General features: G+C 43.4%; 1 protein-coding gene across 1 annotated transcript; it reads left to right on the forward strand.

Annotated features, from left to right (window-relative positions):
- LOC118941479 (formin-1-like) lies at positions 1–19,997 on the forward strand. Its single transcript, XM_036954902.1, has 3 exons — positions 1–362; positions 2,713–4,445; positions 19,708–19,997. Exons 2-3 carry the CDS (start codon positions 2,837–2,839, stop codon positions 19,740–19,742), a joined length of 1,644 nt encoding a protein of 547 aa, XP_036810797.1. The 5' UTR covers positions 1–362; positions 2,713–2,836; the 3' UTR covers positions 19,743–19,997.
- Positions 19,998–20,609: the final 612 nt, after the last annotated feature.

Consider the following 20,609-nt stretch of genomic DNA (forward strand, 5'->3'; position numbering starts at 1 on the left):
GCAGCGGTGGACGCTGGCTGCAGTGAGGATATAGATACATTATTTGTCACGCAACAAAAATTGGTAAATCGCAGCTTATCGTCCTCAAACAGCTAAATCATTTATCTGCAGGAGGTGCGTTGGATGTATCCATGCTTTTGATTATTGAATTGGGACACTGGAACCCTTCCTTTTGGAGAACATTTAAAGGAGACGTGCAACTTAAAGGTGCACCGTTTTCCGATGGAATTTAATAACGTAAGACATAATGGAATAGTTTATTTTGACGATATATCATGTGCATAGTTTGTGAAACAGGAAACAGAATAGAGACGCATGCATTAAATGGCTTGCTGCTGCAAGGTGAAACCCTACAGAGGCAGGTATGTAAACAGTTAAACTCAGAGCTGTACGTTACAGTACAGATACATTATTTAAAGGGGAAATTATATCTCTTTTATATGTGGTACTAACATATTTGTTTGCTTGTGACTTCATCTTCACTTTTTGGGACATTGTTGACACAGCTTGTAAAATGTTGATGGAATGCCTTTTAGGTGAGTTGTTGGTGCTTCAATAAAGATTTTATTTTTTTTTTTTTTTTTTACCTTTATTTAACTAGGCAAGTCAGTTAAGAACAAATTCTTATTTTCAATGACGGCCTAGGAACAGTGGGTTAACTGCCTTGTTCAGGGGCAGAACGACAGATTTGTACCTTGTCAGCTCGGGGGTTTGAACTTGCAACCTTCCAGTTACTAGTCCAACGCTCTAACCACTAGGCTACCCTGCCGCCCCAGATGATAGTTTGTTTTGCTGATGATGACGATGATGTGGATGAAGACTGCAACAATTGACTAGAACAGTGATGAAAAATGTTGTCTGTCTTTCTTGGTATCCATCAAATAGCATGCCATTTTTTGTTGGTCGGTTAGGATTACTTACATTTGAAAGGATGACCCCGCAAGACTAGTATTACATTTATATACAATACATCGTCAATAGATCCAATGTCCATTAGTGACATCTTTCCATGCTGTTAATTCACTTCGATACTGCCTGCTTTGCCCTCTTGAATGAGCCCACTGTGATTTGACCAGCAGCATAGTCGTGCATGTCCCACTCCCAATGCTACAGAATGTTCTGGTTTTAGGTACAGTACAATAAATATCAAAATGACCTGTGTTACACCAGATAAAGACAGTCATCCATTAATTTGCTGTAAGGGCATATGTAGGGTATACACTGAGTGTACAAAACATTAGGAACACATTCCTAATTTTGAGTTGTACCCCCCTTTGCCCTCACAATAGCCTCAATTCGTCGGGCATGGACTCTACAAGGTGTCAAAAGCATTCCAAAGGGATGCTGGCCCATGTTGACGCCAATGCTTCCCACAGTTGTGTCAAGTTGGCTGGATGTCTTTTGGGTGATGGACCATTCTTGATGCACACTGGAAACTGTTGAGCGTGAAAAACCCAGCAGGGTTTCAGTTGTTGACACACTGAAACCCGTGCACCTGGCACCTACTACCATACCCCTTTCAAAGGCACTTAAATATTTTGGCTTTCCCATTCCCATTTTCCCAGTCAAGGCTTAAATATCCATCATTAGCATGTCTCCTTCCCTTCATCTACACTGATTGGAGTGGATTTAACAAGTGACATCAATAAAGGATCATACTGCAGTTTTCACCTGCATTCACCTGGTCAGTCTCTATGTCTGGTAAAGAGCAGGTGTTCCTAATGTTTTGTACACTCAGTGTATATCTGATAAGGCAATTTATCTCCTAAACCACTGGTTCCCAACCTCTTACTGTACCACCAACTGAAATTTGCTCTGCCCGGAGTACCCGCTTGAGCATTTTACCAGTAAGCCTATGTTCTCATGAGTCTTTTCAAGTATCCCCTCCAGGGGTCCTTTTATAAAATGTATTTATTTTTATTTAACCTTTATGTATCTAGGCAAGTCAGTTAAGAACACATTTTTATTTACAATGACGGCCTACCGGGGCAGAACAACATATTTTTACCTTGTCAGCTCGGGGATTCGATTCAGCAACCTTTCGGTTACTGGCCCAACGCTCTAACCACTAGGCTACCTGCCACCCCAAAAAAGTACCTAGTATCCCTGGTTGGGAACCACTGTCCTAAACCTCTCATCTGTGCAAATGCATAGCCTAAATGTAAACGAAATACATCCCTATTCAATGTTATATTCAGAACTGCTGCAGTGGGGTGCATTAAATGATGAAACTAAGACCCATTACTCTTGATCTATTGCCAAAGATCTTCTGTCTAAAACAGTCTGGCTGGTGTTGCTTATATGTCAAACGCGGAGACTTCTGTTGTGCTAAGCATTTCCACTGGTGCACCTGTTATTTTCAATAGAATAACAGACAAATAACAAAGCCTTAAATGTTTTGTTATTTCTTTTTATGGTTTTGCTCTACCTTTATGTTGTATTCCCTCAGAACAGTATCAATGTTTACTCTGTAAACACTGGCCCTGATACTTTGTATTGCTGGACCTTGTAATAGTAATATTAGGCTTCTTGCATTGGTGGTAGTTTAGAAAAAATCTGTCTAAAGATAAAATACTTTTTCATTTTTCATCAACTTTTCATTTTAAATGTAAAAAAAAAAGAAACATTGATTGACAGCTGTTACATGCTTTATATTTTCTCAGGCAGATAAATGGCTGTTTGTCTCAATGAAAGCATATTTCTCTCTGACAGGAGTTCAATCAACCAGATGATGAACAGCTAGAGCTCTTCAGACTCTTCCTCTGAAGTCCAACGCCAAACACACCAGCGTCTGGGGACAACAGTCCATTTTTATTAAAGTGCTTAAGCAATTAACATGGCGCCCATAATGGAGGGCAGGCATACAGTCCTGTGTCTATACGAGCCCATCCGGGAACTGTGCAGTATCAGCCTTTATCAACCCAAGGGGAGGGCCCCAGGGTTTATGTACAAGAGCCACGCCCCTCGGTGGGCCCAGCCCTGTAATGACCAAGACCAGGGAGATGTAGATCCCATGGCAGCCAAAAGAAGAAGCCAGTCTTCTGAGTCTGCAGGCGAACTCCTCAACTGCTGCCAGGCAACAAATGAGGCTGTAGCTGAGCTCTGCTGGTTAGCCGCGGAGCACCACCAGTTGCTGGCTGATCTCCTATCTCTGTGTGGAGACTGCGCTGACAGAGTCAGGATGGGTAATCAGGATGGGAAGCTCCAGGATCACAGGGAGGGTTGTGGGAGCTTCTCAGGACAGGTCCTCAGCAGCAATGCTCAACATGCTCTCTCTATGTCTTTGGGGCACGATAGAACCTCCTCACTGGGCAGGAAGCTGAAGAAGCTGGGGGGAAAGAAGTTAAACAGTGCAGAGGAGTTCCTGCACAGCAAGATGAAGAAGAAAGTAGGGATAGGGAGCACTGCAGTAGAGTCTTTATTTTTTCAGTCCTCGACTCAGACCCGGGATCAATCCAACCTCGTCCCAGTGGCAGAGGAGAAAATGATTCCTAGTACCCCAGCCTTTCTCCAATCTTCGGACACTCCAATGTCAGGCTCCTATGTCAGTGTGGCCAGCAACCCCATCCTCAGTATGGAGGAACACTTCCATATCGCTAGAGAGGGCTGGGACTTCATGGAGGAAGACTCTCGTGCCTCTGAGTCAGACCTGGACTTCTGCAACAACATGTCTGAGTACGACAGTGAACTCTGCTTGGGCTACGAAGCTTCGTCCTGTAGTTTATTGGAAGACGTGGAGGATCATGTTCAACTAGAGCATATGATGAGTGGGAACAACATTCGTCCCATGAGGTCTGAGGACAAGTCAGCCCACCAGCTGTATGATGAGGTCAACAGGAGGGACACGGGGGTTAGGGTGGTTGCCAAGGGGCAGGAGATGGAGGGCACAGTGCAACATGTTGGCCATATTAGCCCAGACTGGTCCAAAGAGTTCTATCCAGAGACTGAATCAGATGTACCTCAGCCGGGGATGAGCAGCTGTCAGCAAGGGTATGGGGAGTGGAGGAGTCTAAACAGGGACATTAAAGATACGGGAGGGACCAAACCTTCAGAGGGGCTGCAGCTGCATCTCTCACTTCCTGTTGAGGCCTCCTCTATCAAATTCCACAGGAAAAGCCCCTCTTCACCCTCTCTGTGTGGGGTGTTCAACACCTCCTACCCTGCCACCAACAGTCTGCAGAGCATGTCCCCAGTGCTGTCCCCCCTATCGCACAAGCTCCCCAGCCCCAAGCTCAACCACCGCATCCTGCTCCTCTCTGACGTTGACATTGGCCAGGGGACGGACAGTGACAGCCCCATGACTGGATCCGAAGAGAAGCCCAAAGTCACCACAGAGGTCATAGATAAGAATGGCAACAAGCGGACCATCACACGGCTGGACCTGAACCTCAGCAGACTACCAGGGACTTCCAAATGGAATTTAAATGGCCTATCTACGGCAACAGGTGAGTTAGTGTTATTAACAATCAAAAGCACTCTGTGCACCGCTTGCATTCTTTCCTGTAATGTCCCCCCGTCTTGACACTAAGGTTGACATCAATGCTTTTCACTCCTTTGTGGGACATGCCTCTCAGAATTTGTCCTTAATCAGGCATCAATACAACACTGGAATGCAATGGCTGTTATGTTAACTTAGCTGTAAGAGAGATTACATAGTGATTGATGTTTAGAATATAGCACCTGAGCACTATAGCTACATTTTTTACCCAGTCCATTCAGCCTGGAGATGTTTTGGAAATGCTTGGTTACTGCAGTGTGGTAGCTGTCAAACAACAAACTATTTCTACTGCACACTGTGGGAGTTTTCCCCACTGATTGAAGCTATTTTCTCTCTGTAGTTCCCCCCTCTAGGTGAGAGACAGAGTAAAGCATGTCCCAGTACTAGCTGATGCACAGTCATCCTTTGCCAATCTGTTTAAATTAAAATGGTTTCTGATCATCCTGTTTTGGTTGTGACTGGCCTGATATGCTTGCTTTGCCCTTGGCATGTGACTCCGTATTAAAAGCTACCCAACATACAGAGAGAGAGCAGAGCCTGAGACTGATTTAATTTCTAACCCATGCTGATGAGACACTCTTAACGGTTTCAGCACCGGGCAGGGAAGGAGGGGCTGTGATGGGGTCCCAGATCAAAGGCTCTGGTTTGACATGCAGTTCAAACCCACTACCGCTCTCACGAAAACAATGTTAACTGAAGCATTGCCAATTTGTCCTCTCGGTGCTCTGCACCTCCTCCTAAACCACTGCCCACTGAGTTCACAGACTGCCAGGTGTCAAAGACAGCCTCAATAGGCACACGGGTTACAGAACAAAAGGATTAGGATTTTGGGATGTAGTTTAAGAAGCAGAAGTGCAGCAGAACTTCCCGAATGGCCTGACGGCCTCTTAATCTGGAATTAATAAACTACAGTATCTCCATGGTTACATCGACAGCATAAATGTGATACACAGTATAGCTCCCCTGTATCCTCTTTCTAAATCCATGTAGAAGTGTCACAAGCCTCGGTCATTGAAAAATGTAACATTGACTGTCAGCCATTGTACCCCAAATGCCTTGCCCCTACAGCAAAGAGTAGCCTGCTTTTACGTTGTGTCGGCAGGTTGTCTGGTACCTCCCAACCTTTGATCAGTGTAAGAGTGCTGTAGCGTGGCTTAGTGTTTGGGTACATCCCATCAGTCCAAAATGGTAAAGGAAGATACAAAGGTCATGAAGCAAGTTGATTGTATCAATGTTTGCCTGGTGCTTCCATTAGACAGGTACCTGTAATTACATTGTAACTACATTGATGACGTCTACCCAGGGGTGAAAGTAAGGCAGTACGGTCCGGTACAGCGTCCCAGCAAAATAAATAGTTGGGTTACGCGTACCGGTAAAACAAGAAAACTGTACGCTGTTACACCATTATCTATCAATACTGCAGAGGCACGACAAATGGAGTTGAAAACGAGTAGGATAGCAGCCTACGCTGCAAAATGCGATGTGGTAGCGTGGCCGAAACCGACAGGAGCGCAGACAGCAGTGGACACATACATTCTGGCCTAATGACATTTGCCAAATGTCATTACACTTTTTGGTGTTTGGTGTAACAGATGTATCCTTCCATTCACCACTGTTTGGAAGGTGGAAATATGTTGTGAGTGGATGAACATGCGCTGGTTTCCTAGTAAAGGAGCCGTTTGAAGTGATTGTTTGTGAATCAGATGAAAACATAATGACTGGTTGTGTTTATGCAACAATATAAGTTAATGCATTTTAAAAGTTAAATGACAAATCTTTATGAATTAATCGGGATTCTATACGTGGTTCTATGATTAGGCCCATACATTGTTTAGGTGCATGCACAAATAGAAGGTTCCGTACCGGGAAGAAAGTAAATCTACGTTCACCACTGCATCTACTCACCAATGTAGCTGATACTCTCTCTCTTTTCAACAGCAACTGCCCACAGTTTGCTTTTTCACTGTCCACGTACTTTGTTTATAGACTGTGAATAATGAACCTTTCTTTGTCTGTGATTTTGGACCAGTAAGCATTGTTACTCCTATCCGGTCAGGATTCCTCTACAATGCTGAGGAACTATAAGGGACACAGGCTTGACAGCCAATGTTCAGCCTAGTAAAGTCATGGCTGGAGGAAGGCTGGGTATGCAGGAGGATAGAGAGTGTTACTCATGTGGGAATAATCTGAATCAATTCTCATCGTGGTAATGTCCCCCCATCCACCCATTCATACACACACACCACATACACACCATTTCCTGCAGTGCCGGCTTAAGTCTTCTCCGCTTCCATTTTTCATTCATCTTCTGAACCTAGATCGCCAGGCTTCCCAGAATGCAAGACTACCGAGACTAGATTCAAACAGACAGAAAATCACATTTTCTTTTAAAGGTCAACATGGGCTTCTACCTTTAAATGATAAGAGAAATAGGATTCAAAGCAGTATAATTATTTGCCCCTGTTAGCCTGTCTGTGGCACTGTGTGCTTTTCAGGCTGTTGTGGCTCATGATTAATCAATACGAGTTCTATAAATAACTATTCTTGGCCTGAGTGAACAGGATACAGTTTCATCTGCAGGCATATAACATGAATACTGGCCGTTATTGAATTGCATGAACAGTGTCTGTATGTATAGTATAGTGTCTGTATGTATAGATAGTAACATGATATTTCTCCATGCTGCATATTGTCCCCTCTAAATCTCCCCTTTGATAGAAATCTGAAAACAGTCTCACTGTTCATTTGGAAGGACCTCAGTGGGTTCTGAGCCATCCTTTCTCCACGTTCAATAATTCATTACACTTGAAATGTTAACAATGGACAACAGAGGGGCTAGAATTGCTACTATGTAGGTCAGAATAAAGGCTGCTCTTCATGGTTGGTCCTGCCAATAATATTCTCATTTAAATACGATCTCTGTCATCTCTGTTGTCTGTGTGAGGTTCAGCTATCAATGTTTAATTGGTCAAAGGAAGCTGTACGGGAGAGTGTATATGTAACATTTAGAAACCTATTGTCCTCTGCAAGGCAGTTAACCCACTGTTCCCCGGGCGCCCAAAGACGTGGATGTCGATTAAGGCAGCCCTCCGCACCTCTCTGATTCAGAGGGTTAAATGCAGAAGACACATTTCAGTTGAATGCATTCAGTTGTACAACTGATTAGGTATCACCTTTCCCCTTCCCCTTCTATACTAACACAAATATAAACGCAACATACAACAATTTACAGTTCATATAAAGTTACAGTTCATATAAGGAAATCAGTCAATTTAAATTTATTAATTAGTCCCTAATCTATGGATTTCACATGACTGGGCAGGGGCCCAGCATTGGGGGGCTTGGGAGGGCATAGGCCCACCCACTTGTGAGCAAGGCCTACCCACTGGGGACCCAGGCCCAGCCAATCAGAATGAATTTTCCCCCACAAAGGGCTTTAATACAGACAGAACTCCTCAGTTACTCCTCAGTAACTCCTCAGTTTCATCAGCTGTCCGGGTGGCTGGTCTCAGACAACCCGGCTGTGAAGAAGCCAGATGTGGAGGTCCAGGGCTGGCGTGGTTGGACGTACTGCCAAATTCTCTAACGACGTTGGAGGTACCTTATGGTAAAGAAATTAACATTAAATTATCTGGCAACAGCTCTGGTAGACATTCCTGCAGTCAGCATGCCAGTTGCACATTCCCCCAAAACTTGAGACATCTGTGGCATTGTGTTGTGTGACAAAACTGCATATTTTAGAGTGGCCTTTTATTGTCCCCAGCACAAGGTGCACCTTTGTAATGATCATGCTGTTTAATCAGCTTCTTGGTATGCCACACCTGTCAGGTGGATGGATTATCTTGGCAAGAAGACATGCTCATTAACAGGGATGTAAACTAATTTGTATACAGAGAAATACACTTTTGTGAGTATGGAACATTTCTTGGATAATTTATTTCACCTCATGAAACATGGGACCAACACTTTACATGTTGCGTTTATATTTTTGTTCAGTATAAATGCTCTGCGCCCGCTATGTTTTAGACCTAAAGTCTGTTTATGGATGTACAATAGGGAATATATAACAATCACGTTATATTAGAGATTTCTGCTCGGATTATCTATGCTATGTTCATTGTCATTGCAATTACTCTGCTCTAAGCAGGAGAGCAAATGTAAATCCCATTTTTAAATGACTTTCTTAAAGGATTTTCACTCCCTCCCACTGTCTATAGCAGAGACAGCAGCAACTGACACAAATAGAGACGGAGTATGACTGAATGTTGCCTGCTCAATCTGAGGTACCTTAAATAATACCTTGATGACATAAACCAGGCCATATGGAAATGATCACTCCAGCCTGGAGTCAGTTGACATGTCTTTCCTCCCCTCTCCTAGCGTCAATTGCAAAATGCTGGTCATGCAACATTGCATCTCAAAGTGAGGACAAGGGCCAGCTCTATTCAGATAATGAAATAGATTGTGCGAAGCCCGTCTGGGTAGGAGGGTTTGTGCTCAACTCTCGCGCTGCCTGTCTAAGGTGTATCACGGCCAGAGGAATAGTTTCTACACTAAGGTCCCTCTCTACTAAGGAACTTGTTACTGTTGGAGCTCTTCAGAATAATCTTACCTTTCTTATCATAATCATAAATAGTCATATTTATGTATCATGTAACTTTTAGGTTAATGTTATCTGTTGAAAACCTATTTTATTGCTTACATGTATTATTACTGTAGTTGTTTAGCCTCTAGTTGTTGTGCTTAATGTTGACGTGCAGACATCACACAAGTCCCACTCCATTCGCTCTGCTAGTGCTAGACAGGAGATGAGTGATGATGAATCTGTGACCATCACATCATGCTACATTATAGCTCTCCCCTTCACGAGAGAGAGAGAGAGAGAGAGAGAGAGAGAGAGAGAGAGAGAGAGAGAGAGAGAATCTCCATTCTCAGCTACTGTATGTCCACCCTGCATCTGTAGACCAGGCCTCAGACAACCAACCAATGGCCCACAGAGAGCAGCGGGAGCAGGGTTAAACCATGCAGGACAGACAGGAAATGAAGATGTATAAAGCCTGCCTCCAGCACAGAGATGATGGTGTTTCAAGTTAACCAAGCACATGGGCAGTCTTTAAATTGGAATAATGAGTTTATAAATGTTTGTATAGTATGGTAGGAGAAGGGCACTGGACACCACTTTGAGGGTTAGTTGCTGTGGGTGAGAGGGAGGGAGAGAGAGAAGAGTGCACTGTTGATAATGTATGGCTTCAGCCTGTTCGATGGAGTGCATTAAGAAGAGGGTTGTTCCTGCTCACCTTGAGATTGTTGAGCGGTGAATTGCGTATTATCTCCAGTCATCAATCACCACTGACACCTCCAGGCACTCCACAATCAGCCAGAAGTTGCCTTCTCAGCACCATGTGACCTAACTAACACAGGCCCTGTTCCATTAGCCCTGCGCTGTCCCTACCCCACCTAGCCCAGTGCTCTCTTTTTCAGATTCAGTGTTTAATAGTCACATGTAAAGGGTTGCAGGTGTGATTGCAGGGCTTCGAGCGCCAACATGCAGGACTAAGTGAAAGAAAATAAGGAAAATGGTAAAAAAAAAAAAAATGAAAAAGAAGATAAAACTTGAATAAAAATACAATATTCTTTCTCACTGTCTGTTTGACAGCTGCTCAGTTCACAATCTCTGATTTATACACAGTCACATCACAGCCCTGTCAATGAACACCTACAGGACCACAGCATTCCCTGTCTGTCTGCCTGTCTGCCTGCCTGCCTGGCCTTGACTGAGAGGGAGGAGGTGTGGAAACAGGAGTTATTATAAGTCTTATAAGTCAGAGTAGCAACTAGTAAAGTAGCAGGAGCAGAGCAGTAGCACTATCCAGTAGGAATGAGTTTGGCAAGATGATAATGTTGTCTTTCAGTCCAGTCCAGTTGTCTTTCAGTTCAGTCCACTCTATAGCCTGGGAAAGGGTGTTATCAGATACTATGTCATCAATGGAAAAGAGAAGTGTGTTTCTGGCTCTGTGTTCAGTGAACTACAGGCATCGATTCAGCCTACCTTGGCTTCTGTTTAAGAGAAGTTGGAGATTAAATAACAATTAGAGCAGAGTTTTCCCCAGTGCCAGTGAACTTTGCTTCACCCAGCATAGTTAGTGTGTGTGTGTGTGTGTGTGTGTGTGTGTGTGTGTGTGTGTGTGTGTGTGTGTGTGTGTGTGTGTGTGTGTGTGTGTGTGTGTAATCAAGCAACTGCCAAGTGTTCTCAGAGCACACGCTAATAAATGTATTACCTAATGCAGCACAGTGCTTTCTAAATCAGATTCTAGTCAACACTTTATGAGTTTAACTTTCTATTATTATAGTGGAATGGAGGCTCACTCTCATTTAATTGTTTGAGTGTATTATTTTTCAGTGCACCAGTATTGTGTTTTTTGATATTTGTAATAAACAAAAGTTGAATAGATTGAAGTCTATAATATGTTTTGGCACACATATCATTTCAGAAGAAGACATGAGATCCCCTGATGACGGTGTTAATTCATTGTGCACCTTTGTATTTAGGGTGGTCTTTCTGCTCAGAGCCAGTCAGAGCTGCACTGCACTGACTGTGTCGACAGGGACAACAAAGCCTCTCTACCTATTCCTGTCCAGATGGTGGCAGCGTGGCCCTCTTAATGCTTTTTTAACACTGCTGCCTGTGTCCTCAGCTCAGAATATGCCGTGTAGTCACAGCTATAGATGTGGACAAACTAGCCTCAAAAGCTGGCTCTCAATTATCAGTAAATGTTTAATATAGGGATGAAAAGATGGAAGAGTGCTGTTCTCTACTCAATACGTTTTAGTTACAAACGATTTGGTGCGATTCTGTTTGATTAGAGGAACAACTTGACGCGATTCGGTTCGATACGATTCGATTCGTTGCATTAACATATTCATTTTCCATTCAAACATCTGCTGCTGATGGAGGTCATCAGCTGGCCCTCTGACCTGGATTCTCTAAAATGACTTATACAGTTGAAGTCGGAAGTTTACATACGCCTTAGCCAAATACATTTAAACTCAGTTTTTCACAAAACCTGACATTTAATCCTAGTAAAAATTCCCTGTCTTAAGTCAGTTAGGATCACACCTTTATTTTAAGAATGTGAAATGTCAGAATAATAGTAGAGTGATTTATTTCAGCTTTTATTTCTTTCATCACATACCCTGTGGGTCAGACGTTTACATATACTCAATTAGTATTTAGTAGCATTGACTTTAAATTGTTTAACTTGGGTCAATCGGGTCGGGTAGCCTTCCACAAGCTTCCCACAATAAGTTGGGTGAATGGTGTTCTTCGGCTTGCAAGCCTCCCCCTTTTTCATCCAAACATAACGATAGTCATTATGACTAAACAGTTCCATTTTTGTTTCATCAGACCAGAGGACATTTCTCTAAAAAGTACAATCTTTGTCCCCATGTGCAGTTGCTGTTTTGGAGCAGTGGCCTCTTCCTTGCTGAGTGGCCTTTCAGGTTATGTCAATATAGGACTCGTTTTACTGTGGATATAGATACTTTTGTACCTATTTCCTCCAGCATCTTCACAAGGTCCTTTGCTGTTGTTCTGGGATTGTTCTGGGATTGATTTGTACTTTTCGCACCAAAGTACGTTTACCTCTAGGAGACAGAATGCGTCTCCTTCCTGAGCGGTAGGACGGCTGCGTGGTCCCATGGTGTTTATACTTACGTACTTGTCATGGTCGTTGAAATGAGCGGACCAAGGCACAGCGTGCGTAGAGTTCCACATATTTTAATAAATCAAAACTCACCAAACAAAGACAAGCACAAACAAAACGTGGCGTTCTGGGCTGCTCACAGGCAGCTACACAAAAACAAGATCCCACAACTGAAGGTGGAAAAAAGGCTGCCTAAGTATGATCAGAGACAACGATAGACAGCTGCCTCTGATTGGGAACCATACAAAGCCATAAAAAGAAATAGAAAAACTAGAATGCCCACCCAAATCACACCCAGACCTTACCAAATAATCGATTACAATTGATCCAAGATCGCATAGCAGTTCAGACGTCTTTTGTCCTCGTCTTGTCGTGTCCTGTATATATATATATTTACAACTTTTTTCACATACATTTTATTTTTATTTTCCATCAACTCATCTTCTAAACACTCTCCTGCAACCAGCCTCACCAATTTATATTTATAAAAAAGTATTATTTACCTCAGATCTGCAATCCTTCAGGAAGCTAGCCAGAAACTCCAGGAGGCTGGCCAGAAACTAGCCAGAAGCTAGCCAGGAGCTAGCCCAGAAGCTAATCAGAAGCTAACCACGGTTTGTGGTCATCGGCTGTCCTTTAGCTCGAAAATCTATCGAAAATCTATCGCCAGTTTTGTACGGCGCAGCGCGGCTCGGAACGGAACATACCGGACCAATTTTTCTCTCCATGTCCCTGGATTTCAACTGCTCTCTGGACATTCATACCCGGATCTCACAGCTAGCTAGCTGCTATCCGTGTGACAGTCGGCTTTCGTCGATTCCGGAGCAAACATCGATTGTTCCGGTGCTAGCCAGCTCCGTCAATCACGCCTGAGTTCCATCATTCACTCCTGGGCTGCAGTCACCTATCCGGACCCGTTTCACTGCCTACGCGGAGCCCCACCGGGCCTTCACAACCGGACTGCCGACGTTATCTACCTGAAGGAGATCCGGCTGGCTCCTCTGTCGCGACGTTACCTGAACGCCCATCTGCGGCCCGCTAACCGTTAGCCGTCTTTCCGGCTGCTATCTGAATAGACAATCGGACAATTTATTTATTTTAATTATTATGTTTTCTTCTCGGGCCTCTATAACTATATCTATTGTTCTTATTTTTGTTGTTGTTGTGTGATTTGGATTAATCCCCTCTACCACACGGAACCCCACTAATCTACTGACCGAACGCAAGAGGTGGCTAACAACAGACTCCATTCTATGCTAGCTTGCTACCGGTTGGCTTGGCTAGCTGTCTAAATCGCCGTGACCCTAAACCAACCTCTCCACTCACTGGACCCTTTTGATCACTCGACTAAGCATGCCTCTCCTTAATGTCAATATGTCTTGTCCATTGGTGTTCTGGTTAGTGTTTATTGGCTTATTTCACTGTAGAGCCTCTAGTCCTGCTCACTATACCTTATCCAACCTATTAGTTCCACCACCCACACATGCAATGACATCTCCTGGTTTCAATGATGTTTCTAGAGACAATATCTCTCTCTTCATCACTCAATACCTAGGTTTACCTCCACTGTATTCACATCCTACCTTACCTTTGTCTGTACATTATACCTTGATGCTATTTTATCGCCCCCAGAAACCTCCTTTTACTCTCTGTTCCAGACGTTCTAGACGACCAATTCTTATTGCTTTTAGTCGCACCCTTATTCTACTCCTCCTATGTTCCTCTGGCGATGTAGAGGTGAATCCAGGCCCTGCAGTGCCTAGCTCCACTCCTATTCCCCAGGCGCTCTCTTTTGACGACTTCTGTAACCGTAATAGCCTTGGTTTCATGCATGTTAACATTAGAAGCCTCCTCCCTAAGTTTGTTCTATTCACTGCTTTAGCACACTCTGCCAACCCGGATGTTCTAGCTGTGTCTGAATCCTGGCTTAGGAAGACCACCAAAAATTCAGACATTTTAATTCCAAACTACAACATTTTCAGACAAGATAGAACTGCCAAAGGGGGCGGTGTTGCAATCTACTGCAAAGATAGCCTGCAGAGTTCTGTCCTACTATCCAGGTCTGTACCCAAACAATTTGAACTTCTACTTTTAAAAATCCACCTTTCTAAAAACAAGTCTCTCACCGTTGCCGCCTGCTATAGACCACCCTCTGCCCCCAGCTGTGCTCTGGACACCATATGTGAACTGATTGCCCCCCATCTATCTTCAGAGCTCGTGCTGCTAGGCGACCTAAACTGGAACATGCTTAACACCCCAGCCATCCTACAATCTAAACTTGATGCCCTCAATCTCACACAAATTATCAATGAACCTACCAGGTACCTCCCCAAAGCCTTAAACACGGGCACCCTCATAGATATCATCCTAACCAACTTCCCCTCTAAATACACCTCTGCTGTCTTCAACCACGATCTCAGCGATCACTGCCTCATTGCCTGCATCCGTAATGGGTCAGCGGTCAAACGACCTCCTCTCATCACTGTAAAACGCTCCCTGAAACACTTCAGCGAGCAGGCCTTTCTAATCGACCTGGCCGGGGTATCCTGGAAGGATATTGACCTCATCCCGTCAGTAGAGGATGCCTGGATATTTTTTAAAAATGCCTTCCTAACCATCTTAAATAAACATGCCCCATTCAAGAAATTTAGAACCAGGAACAGATATAGCCCTTGGTTCTCCCCAGACCTGACTGCCCTTAATCAACACAAAAACGTCCTATGGCGTTCTGCATTAGCATCGAACAGCCCCCGTGATATGCAGCTGTTCAGGGAAGCTAGAAACCATTATACACAGGCAGTTAGAAAAGCCAAGGCTAGCTTTTTCAAGCAGAAATTTGCTTCTTGCAACACTAACTCAAAAAAGTTCTGGGACACTGTAAAGTCCATGGAGAATAAGAACACCTCCTCCCAGCTGCCCACTGCACTGAAGATAGGAAACACTGTCACCACTGATAAATCCACCATAATTGAAAATTTCAATAAGCATTTTTCTACTGCTGGCCATGCTTTCCACCTGGCTACTCCTACCCCTGTCAACAGCACTGCACCCCCAACAGCAACTCGCCCAAGCCTTCCCCATTTCTCCTTCTCCCAAATCCATTCAGCTGATGTTCTGAAAGAGCTGCAAAATCTGGACCCCTACAAATCAGCCGGGCTAGACAATCTGGACCCTTTCTTTCTAAAATTATCTGCCGAAATTGTTGCCACCCCTATTACTAGCCTGTTCAACCTCTCTTTCGTGTCGTCTGAGATTCCCAAAGATTGGAAAGCAGCTGCGGTCATCCCCCTCTTCAAAGGGGGGGACACTCTTGACCCAAACTGCTACAGACCTATATCTATCCTACCATGCCTTTCTAAGGTCTTCGAAAGCCAAGTCAACAAACAGATTACCGACCATTTTGAATCTCACCATACCTTCTCTGCTATGCAATCTGGTTTCAGAGCTGGTCATGGGTGCACCTCAGCCACGCTCAAGGTCCTAAACGATATCTTAACCGCCATCGATAAGAAACATTACTGTGCAGCCGTATTCATTGATCTGGCCAAGGCTTTCGACTCTGTCAATCACCACATCCTCATCGGCAGACTCAACAGCCTTGGTTTCTCAAATGATTGCCTCGCCTGGTTCACCAACTACTTCTCTGATAGAGTTCAGTGTGTCAAATCTGAGGGTCTGTTGTCCGGACCTCTGGCAGTCTCTATGGGGGTGCCACAGGGTTCAATTCTTGGACCGACTCTCTTCTCTGTATACATCAATGAGGTCGCTCTTGCTGCTGGTGAGTCTCTGATCCACCTCTACGCAGACGACACCATTCTGTATACTTCCGGCCCTTCTTTGGACACTGTGTTAACAACCCTCCAGGCAAGCTTCAATGCCATACAACTCTCCTTCCGTGGCCTCCAACTGCTCTTAAATACAAGTAAAACTAAATGCATGCTCTTCAACCGATCACTACCTGCACCTACCCGCCTGTCCAACATCACTACTCTGGACGGCTCTGACTTAGAATACGTGGACAACTACAAATACTTAGGTGTCTGGTTAGACTGTAAACTCTCCTTCCAGACCCATATCAAACATCTCCAATCCAAAGTTAAATCTAGAATTGGCTTCCTATTTCGCAACAAAGCATCCTTCACTCATGCTGCCAAACATACCCTTGTAAAACTGACCATCCTACCAATCCTCGACTTTGGCGATGTAATTTACAAAATAGCCTCCAATACCCTACTCAACAAACTGGATGCAGTCTATCACAGTGCAATCCGTTTTGTCACCAAAGCCCCATATACTACCCACCATTGCGACCTGTACGCTCTCGTTGGCTGGCCCTCGCTTCATACTCGTCGCCAAACCCACTGGCTCCATGTCATCTACAAGACCCTGCTAGGTAAAGTCCCCCCTTATCTCAGCTCGCTGGTCACCATAGCATCTCCCACCTGTAGCACACGCTCCAGCAGGTATATCTCTCTAGTCACCCCCAAAACCAATTATTTCTTTGGCCGTCTCTCTTTCCAGTTCTCTGCTGCCAATGACTGGAACGAACTACAAAAATCTCTGAAACTGGAAACACTTATCTCCCTCACTAGCTTTAAGCACCAACTGTCAGAGCAGCTCACAGATTACTGCACCTGTACATAGCCCACATATAATTTAGCCCTATCAACTACCTCTTTCCCAACTGTATTTAATTTATTTATTTATTTTGCTCCTTTGCACCCCATTATTTTTATTTCTACTTTGCACATTCTTCCATTGCAAAACTACCATTCCAGTGTTTTACTTGCTATATTGTATTTACCTTGCCACCAAGGCCTTTTTTTGCCTTTACCTCCCTTCTCACCTCATTTGCTCACATTGTATATAGACTTGTTTATACTTTATTATTGACTGTATGTTTGTTTTACTCCATGTGTAACTCTGTGTTGTTGTATCTGTCGAACTGCTTTGCTTTATCTTGGCCAGGTCGCAATTGTAAATGAGAACTTGTTCTCAACTTGCCTACCTGGTTAAATAAAGGTGAAATAAATAAAATAAAAAATAAAAAATAGAGAAATAAAAAGTCTCTCTAAGGTCAGGGCGTGACAGTACTATTGTTTGTACAGATGAACGTGGTACCTTCAGGCGTTTGGAAATTGCTCCCAAGGATGAACCAGAGTTCTTGGCTGACTTCTTTTGATTTTTCCATGATGTCAAGCAAAGAGGCACTGGGTTTGAAGGTATGCCTTGAAATACATCCACAGGTACACCTCCAATTGACTCAAATTATGTCAATTAGCCTATCAGAAGCTTCTAAAGCAATGACATAATTTTCTGGAATTTTCCAAGCTGTTTAAAGGCACAGTCTACTTAGTGTATGTTAACTTCTGACCCCCTGGAATTGTGAGACTGTGAATTATAGAAATAATCTGTCTGTAAACAATTGTTCGAAAAATGTCTTGTGTCATGCACACAGTAGATGTCCTAACCGAGTTGCCAAAACTATAGTTTGTTAACAAGAAATTTGTGGAGTGGTTGACAAAATTGTTTTAATGACTCCAACCTAAGGGTATGTAAACTTCCAACTTCAACTGTAAGTCTATGGCTATTGGCTCAGCGCCTGATCTGCGCCATGAGGTAAACTGAGCCCCCCCCTGAAATCACCATCACCCGCTAATTAATTTGTAATTTTTGCACATTAAAAGTGTTAGAGATAGTAAAATGTCAATATTTATCTTACAAATGTGCGACGACGCAACAGTGGTATGCCTGATCCTCAAAAGATCCTCAAAAGGTTTTACAGCTGCACCATTGAGAGCACCCTGACAGGTTTATCCCGTCAGTCTCCTGAGGGGGAATAGGTTTTGTCGTGCCCTTTTCACGACTGTCTTTGTGTGCTTGGACCATGTTAGTTTGTTGGTGATGTGGACGCCAAGGAACTTGAAGCTCTCAACCTGCTCCACTAGAGCCCCGTCTACCTCAGGCGAGCAAAACCTTGAGACTTCCTTAGATATCGTGCACCAGCTGTTGTTTACATATATGCATAGGCCCCAGCCCCGTGTCTTACCAGAGGCTGCTGTTCTATCCTGCCGATAGAGTGTATAACCCGCCAGCTGTATGTTCTTAATGTCGTCTTTCAGCCACGACTCAGTGAAACATAAGATATTAAAGTTTTTAATGTCCCGTTTGTTGGATATACGTGCTTTCAGTTCGTCCCATTTATTTTCCAGAATTTGAACGCTAGCTAGCAGGACAGAAGGCAAAGGCAGATTAGCCACTCGTCGCCTGATCCTCACAAGGCATCCTGATCTTTTTCCGCAAAATCTCAGTTTCCTTCTCCAGCGAATGACGGGGATCTGGGCCTGGTTGGGTGTTTGTATTATATCCCTCCCATCCGTCTCATTGAAGATAAACTCTTTGTCTAATCTGAGGTGAATAATCACAGTTCAAATGTCCAGAAGTTATTTTCGGTCATAAGAGACATTATGTACAAAACAAGATAAGAACAACACGAAAAAACAAACAAAATAGCATTGTTGGTTAAGAGCCGATAAGAGGGCAGCACTCCCCTCCTGCGCCATAATGTGCCAACTTTAAAGTTTGGTGGAGGAAGGGTAATGGTCTGCAGCTGTATTTCATGGCCCTTTAGTTCCAGTGAAGGGACATTTTAAGGCTACAGCATACAATGACATTCTAGATGATTCTGTGCTTCAAACATTGTGGTAACACTTTGTGGAAGGCACTTTCCTGTTTCAGCATGACAATGCTCCCATGCACAAAGCGAGGTCCATACAGAAGTGGTTTGTTGAGATTGGTGTGGAAAAACTTGACTGGCCTGCACAGAGCCTGACCTCAACCCCATCGAACACCTTTGGAATGAATTGGAACGCCGATTGCGAGTCAGGCATAATCGCCCCCAACATCAGTGCCCGACTTTACTAATGCTCTTGTGGCTGAATGGAAGTAAGTCCGCTCAGCAATGTTCCAACATCTAGTGGAAAGCCTTCCCAGAAGAGTGGAGGCTGTTATAGCAGTTAAAGGGGTACCAACTTCATATTAATGCCCATGGTTTTGGAATGAGATGTTCGACGAGCTGGTGTCCACATACCTATGGTCATGTACTCTAGTTGTAAAATTACACGTCATTGTTTGTTCCTTTCGTGCCCTTGTTTTTATGCAAATTGAGGTTTGCTTTTTAGTTAATACTGCTGGAAAGCCTACTAGCTTTATGAGCTTCATCTATTGTTTGATGTGTGACCCACATGTTATATGCTACAGTAAATAGCCACTGCCAATTTAGCCAACCACACCACATGTTTTTGCATCCCACTTTGACATTCATTTTGTTATATTGTTCCTGTTTTGCATAGCTTAATCACGTATGCATATTGCTATTGATTTGTTAAATAATTGTATATTTTATATTACAATGTATTAATATTATAGCATTAGATAACCTAATTGTGCATTCATGTACTATCATTATTGCTTGTTATTATTTGCTATTTATTTGTCTCCCTGCAGACATACTACGTTACCTACCGGCTGGACAGTCCTAACCAAAGCTAATCAAGACAAGAATTAGACAAATTCCAACTGAACTGTCAACAATCTAACTCAACTGTACTGTGATTCAATCCATCTGAACAACCTTACATGTAATGTACCATCATCTAAATATAAAGTCTCAGGTCATAGACATTAGCATAATGGATGAGCTGTAGATTACATTGAGCCATGGGCTGAAGTTTTGTACAAGTGCTACTGGCAACATTAGTAGTCCATGTCTGTGTTTTGTTTCCATGAATGTGAAATAAAATGCCATATTTCTTTTAAAATGTATAATTAAAATGATACATTTATTTATTATATATATATATATATATTGTTAATTTCACCTTTATTTAACCAGGTAGGCTAGTTGAGGACAAACAAACAAACATACAGTGAATAATACAGTAGAAAAAGTATATATACAGTGTATGCAAATGAGGTAAGATAAGGGAGGTAAAGGCAATAAATAGGCCATGGTGGTGAAGTAATTACAATATAGCAATTAAACACTGGAATGGTAGATGTGCAGAATATGAATGTGCAAGTAGAGATACAGGGGTACAAAGGAGCAAGATAAATAAATAAATACAGTATGGGGAAGAGGTAGTTTTGATGGGATATTTACAGATGGGCTATGTACAGGTGCAGTGATCTGTGAGCTGCTCTGACAGTTGGTGCTTAAAGCTAGTGAAGGAGATATGAGTCTCCAGCTTCAGTGATTTTTGCAGTTCGTTCCAGTCATCGGCAGCAGCAAACTGGAAGGAAAGGCAGCCAAAGGAAGAATTGGCTTTGGGGATGACCAGTGAGATATACCTGCTGGAGCGCGTGCTACGGGTGGGTGCTGCTTTGGTGACCAGTGAGCTGAGATAAGG

The sequence above is a fragment of the Oncorhynchus mykiss genome, chromosome 19 (genome assembly GCF_013265735.2).
Source record: "Oncorhynchus mykiss isolate Arlee chromosome 19, USDA_OmykA_1.1, whole genome shotgun sequence".
NCBI lineage: Eukaryota > Metazoa > Chordata > Actinopteri > Salmoniformes > Salmonidae > Oncorhynchus > Oncorhynchus mykiss.

Bases quoted from the DNA above. Each gene is read 5' to 3' on its own strand.
- LOC118941479 (XM_036954902.1), top strand. From the start codon at position 2,837: ATGGCGCCCATAATGGAGGGCAGGCATACAGTCCTGTGTCTATACGAG. The intron at 4,446-19,707 runs GTGAGTTAGTGT...GTCTCCCTGCAG, and splicing joins TGGCCTATCTACGGCAACAG to ACATACTACGTTACCTACCG.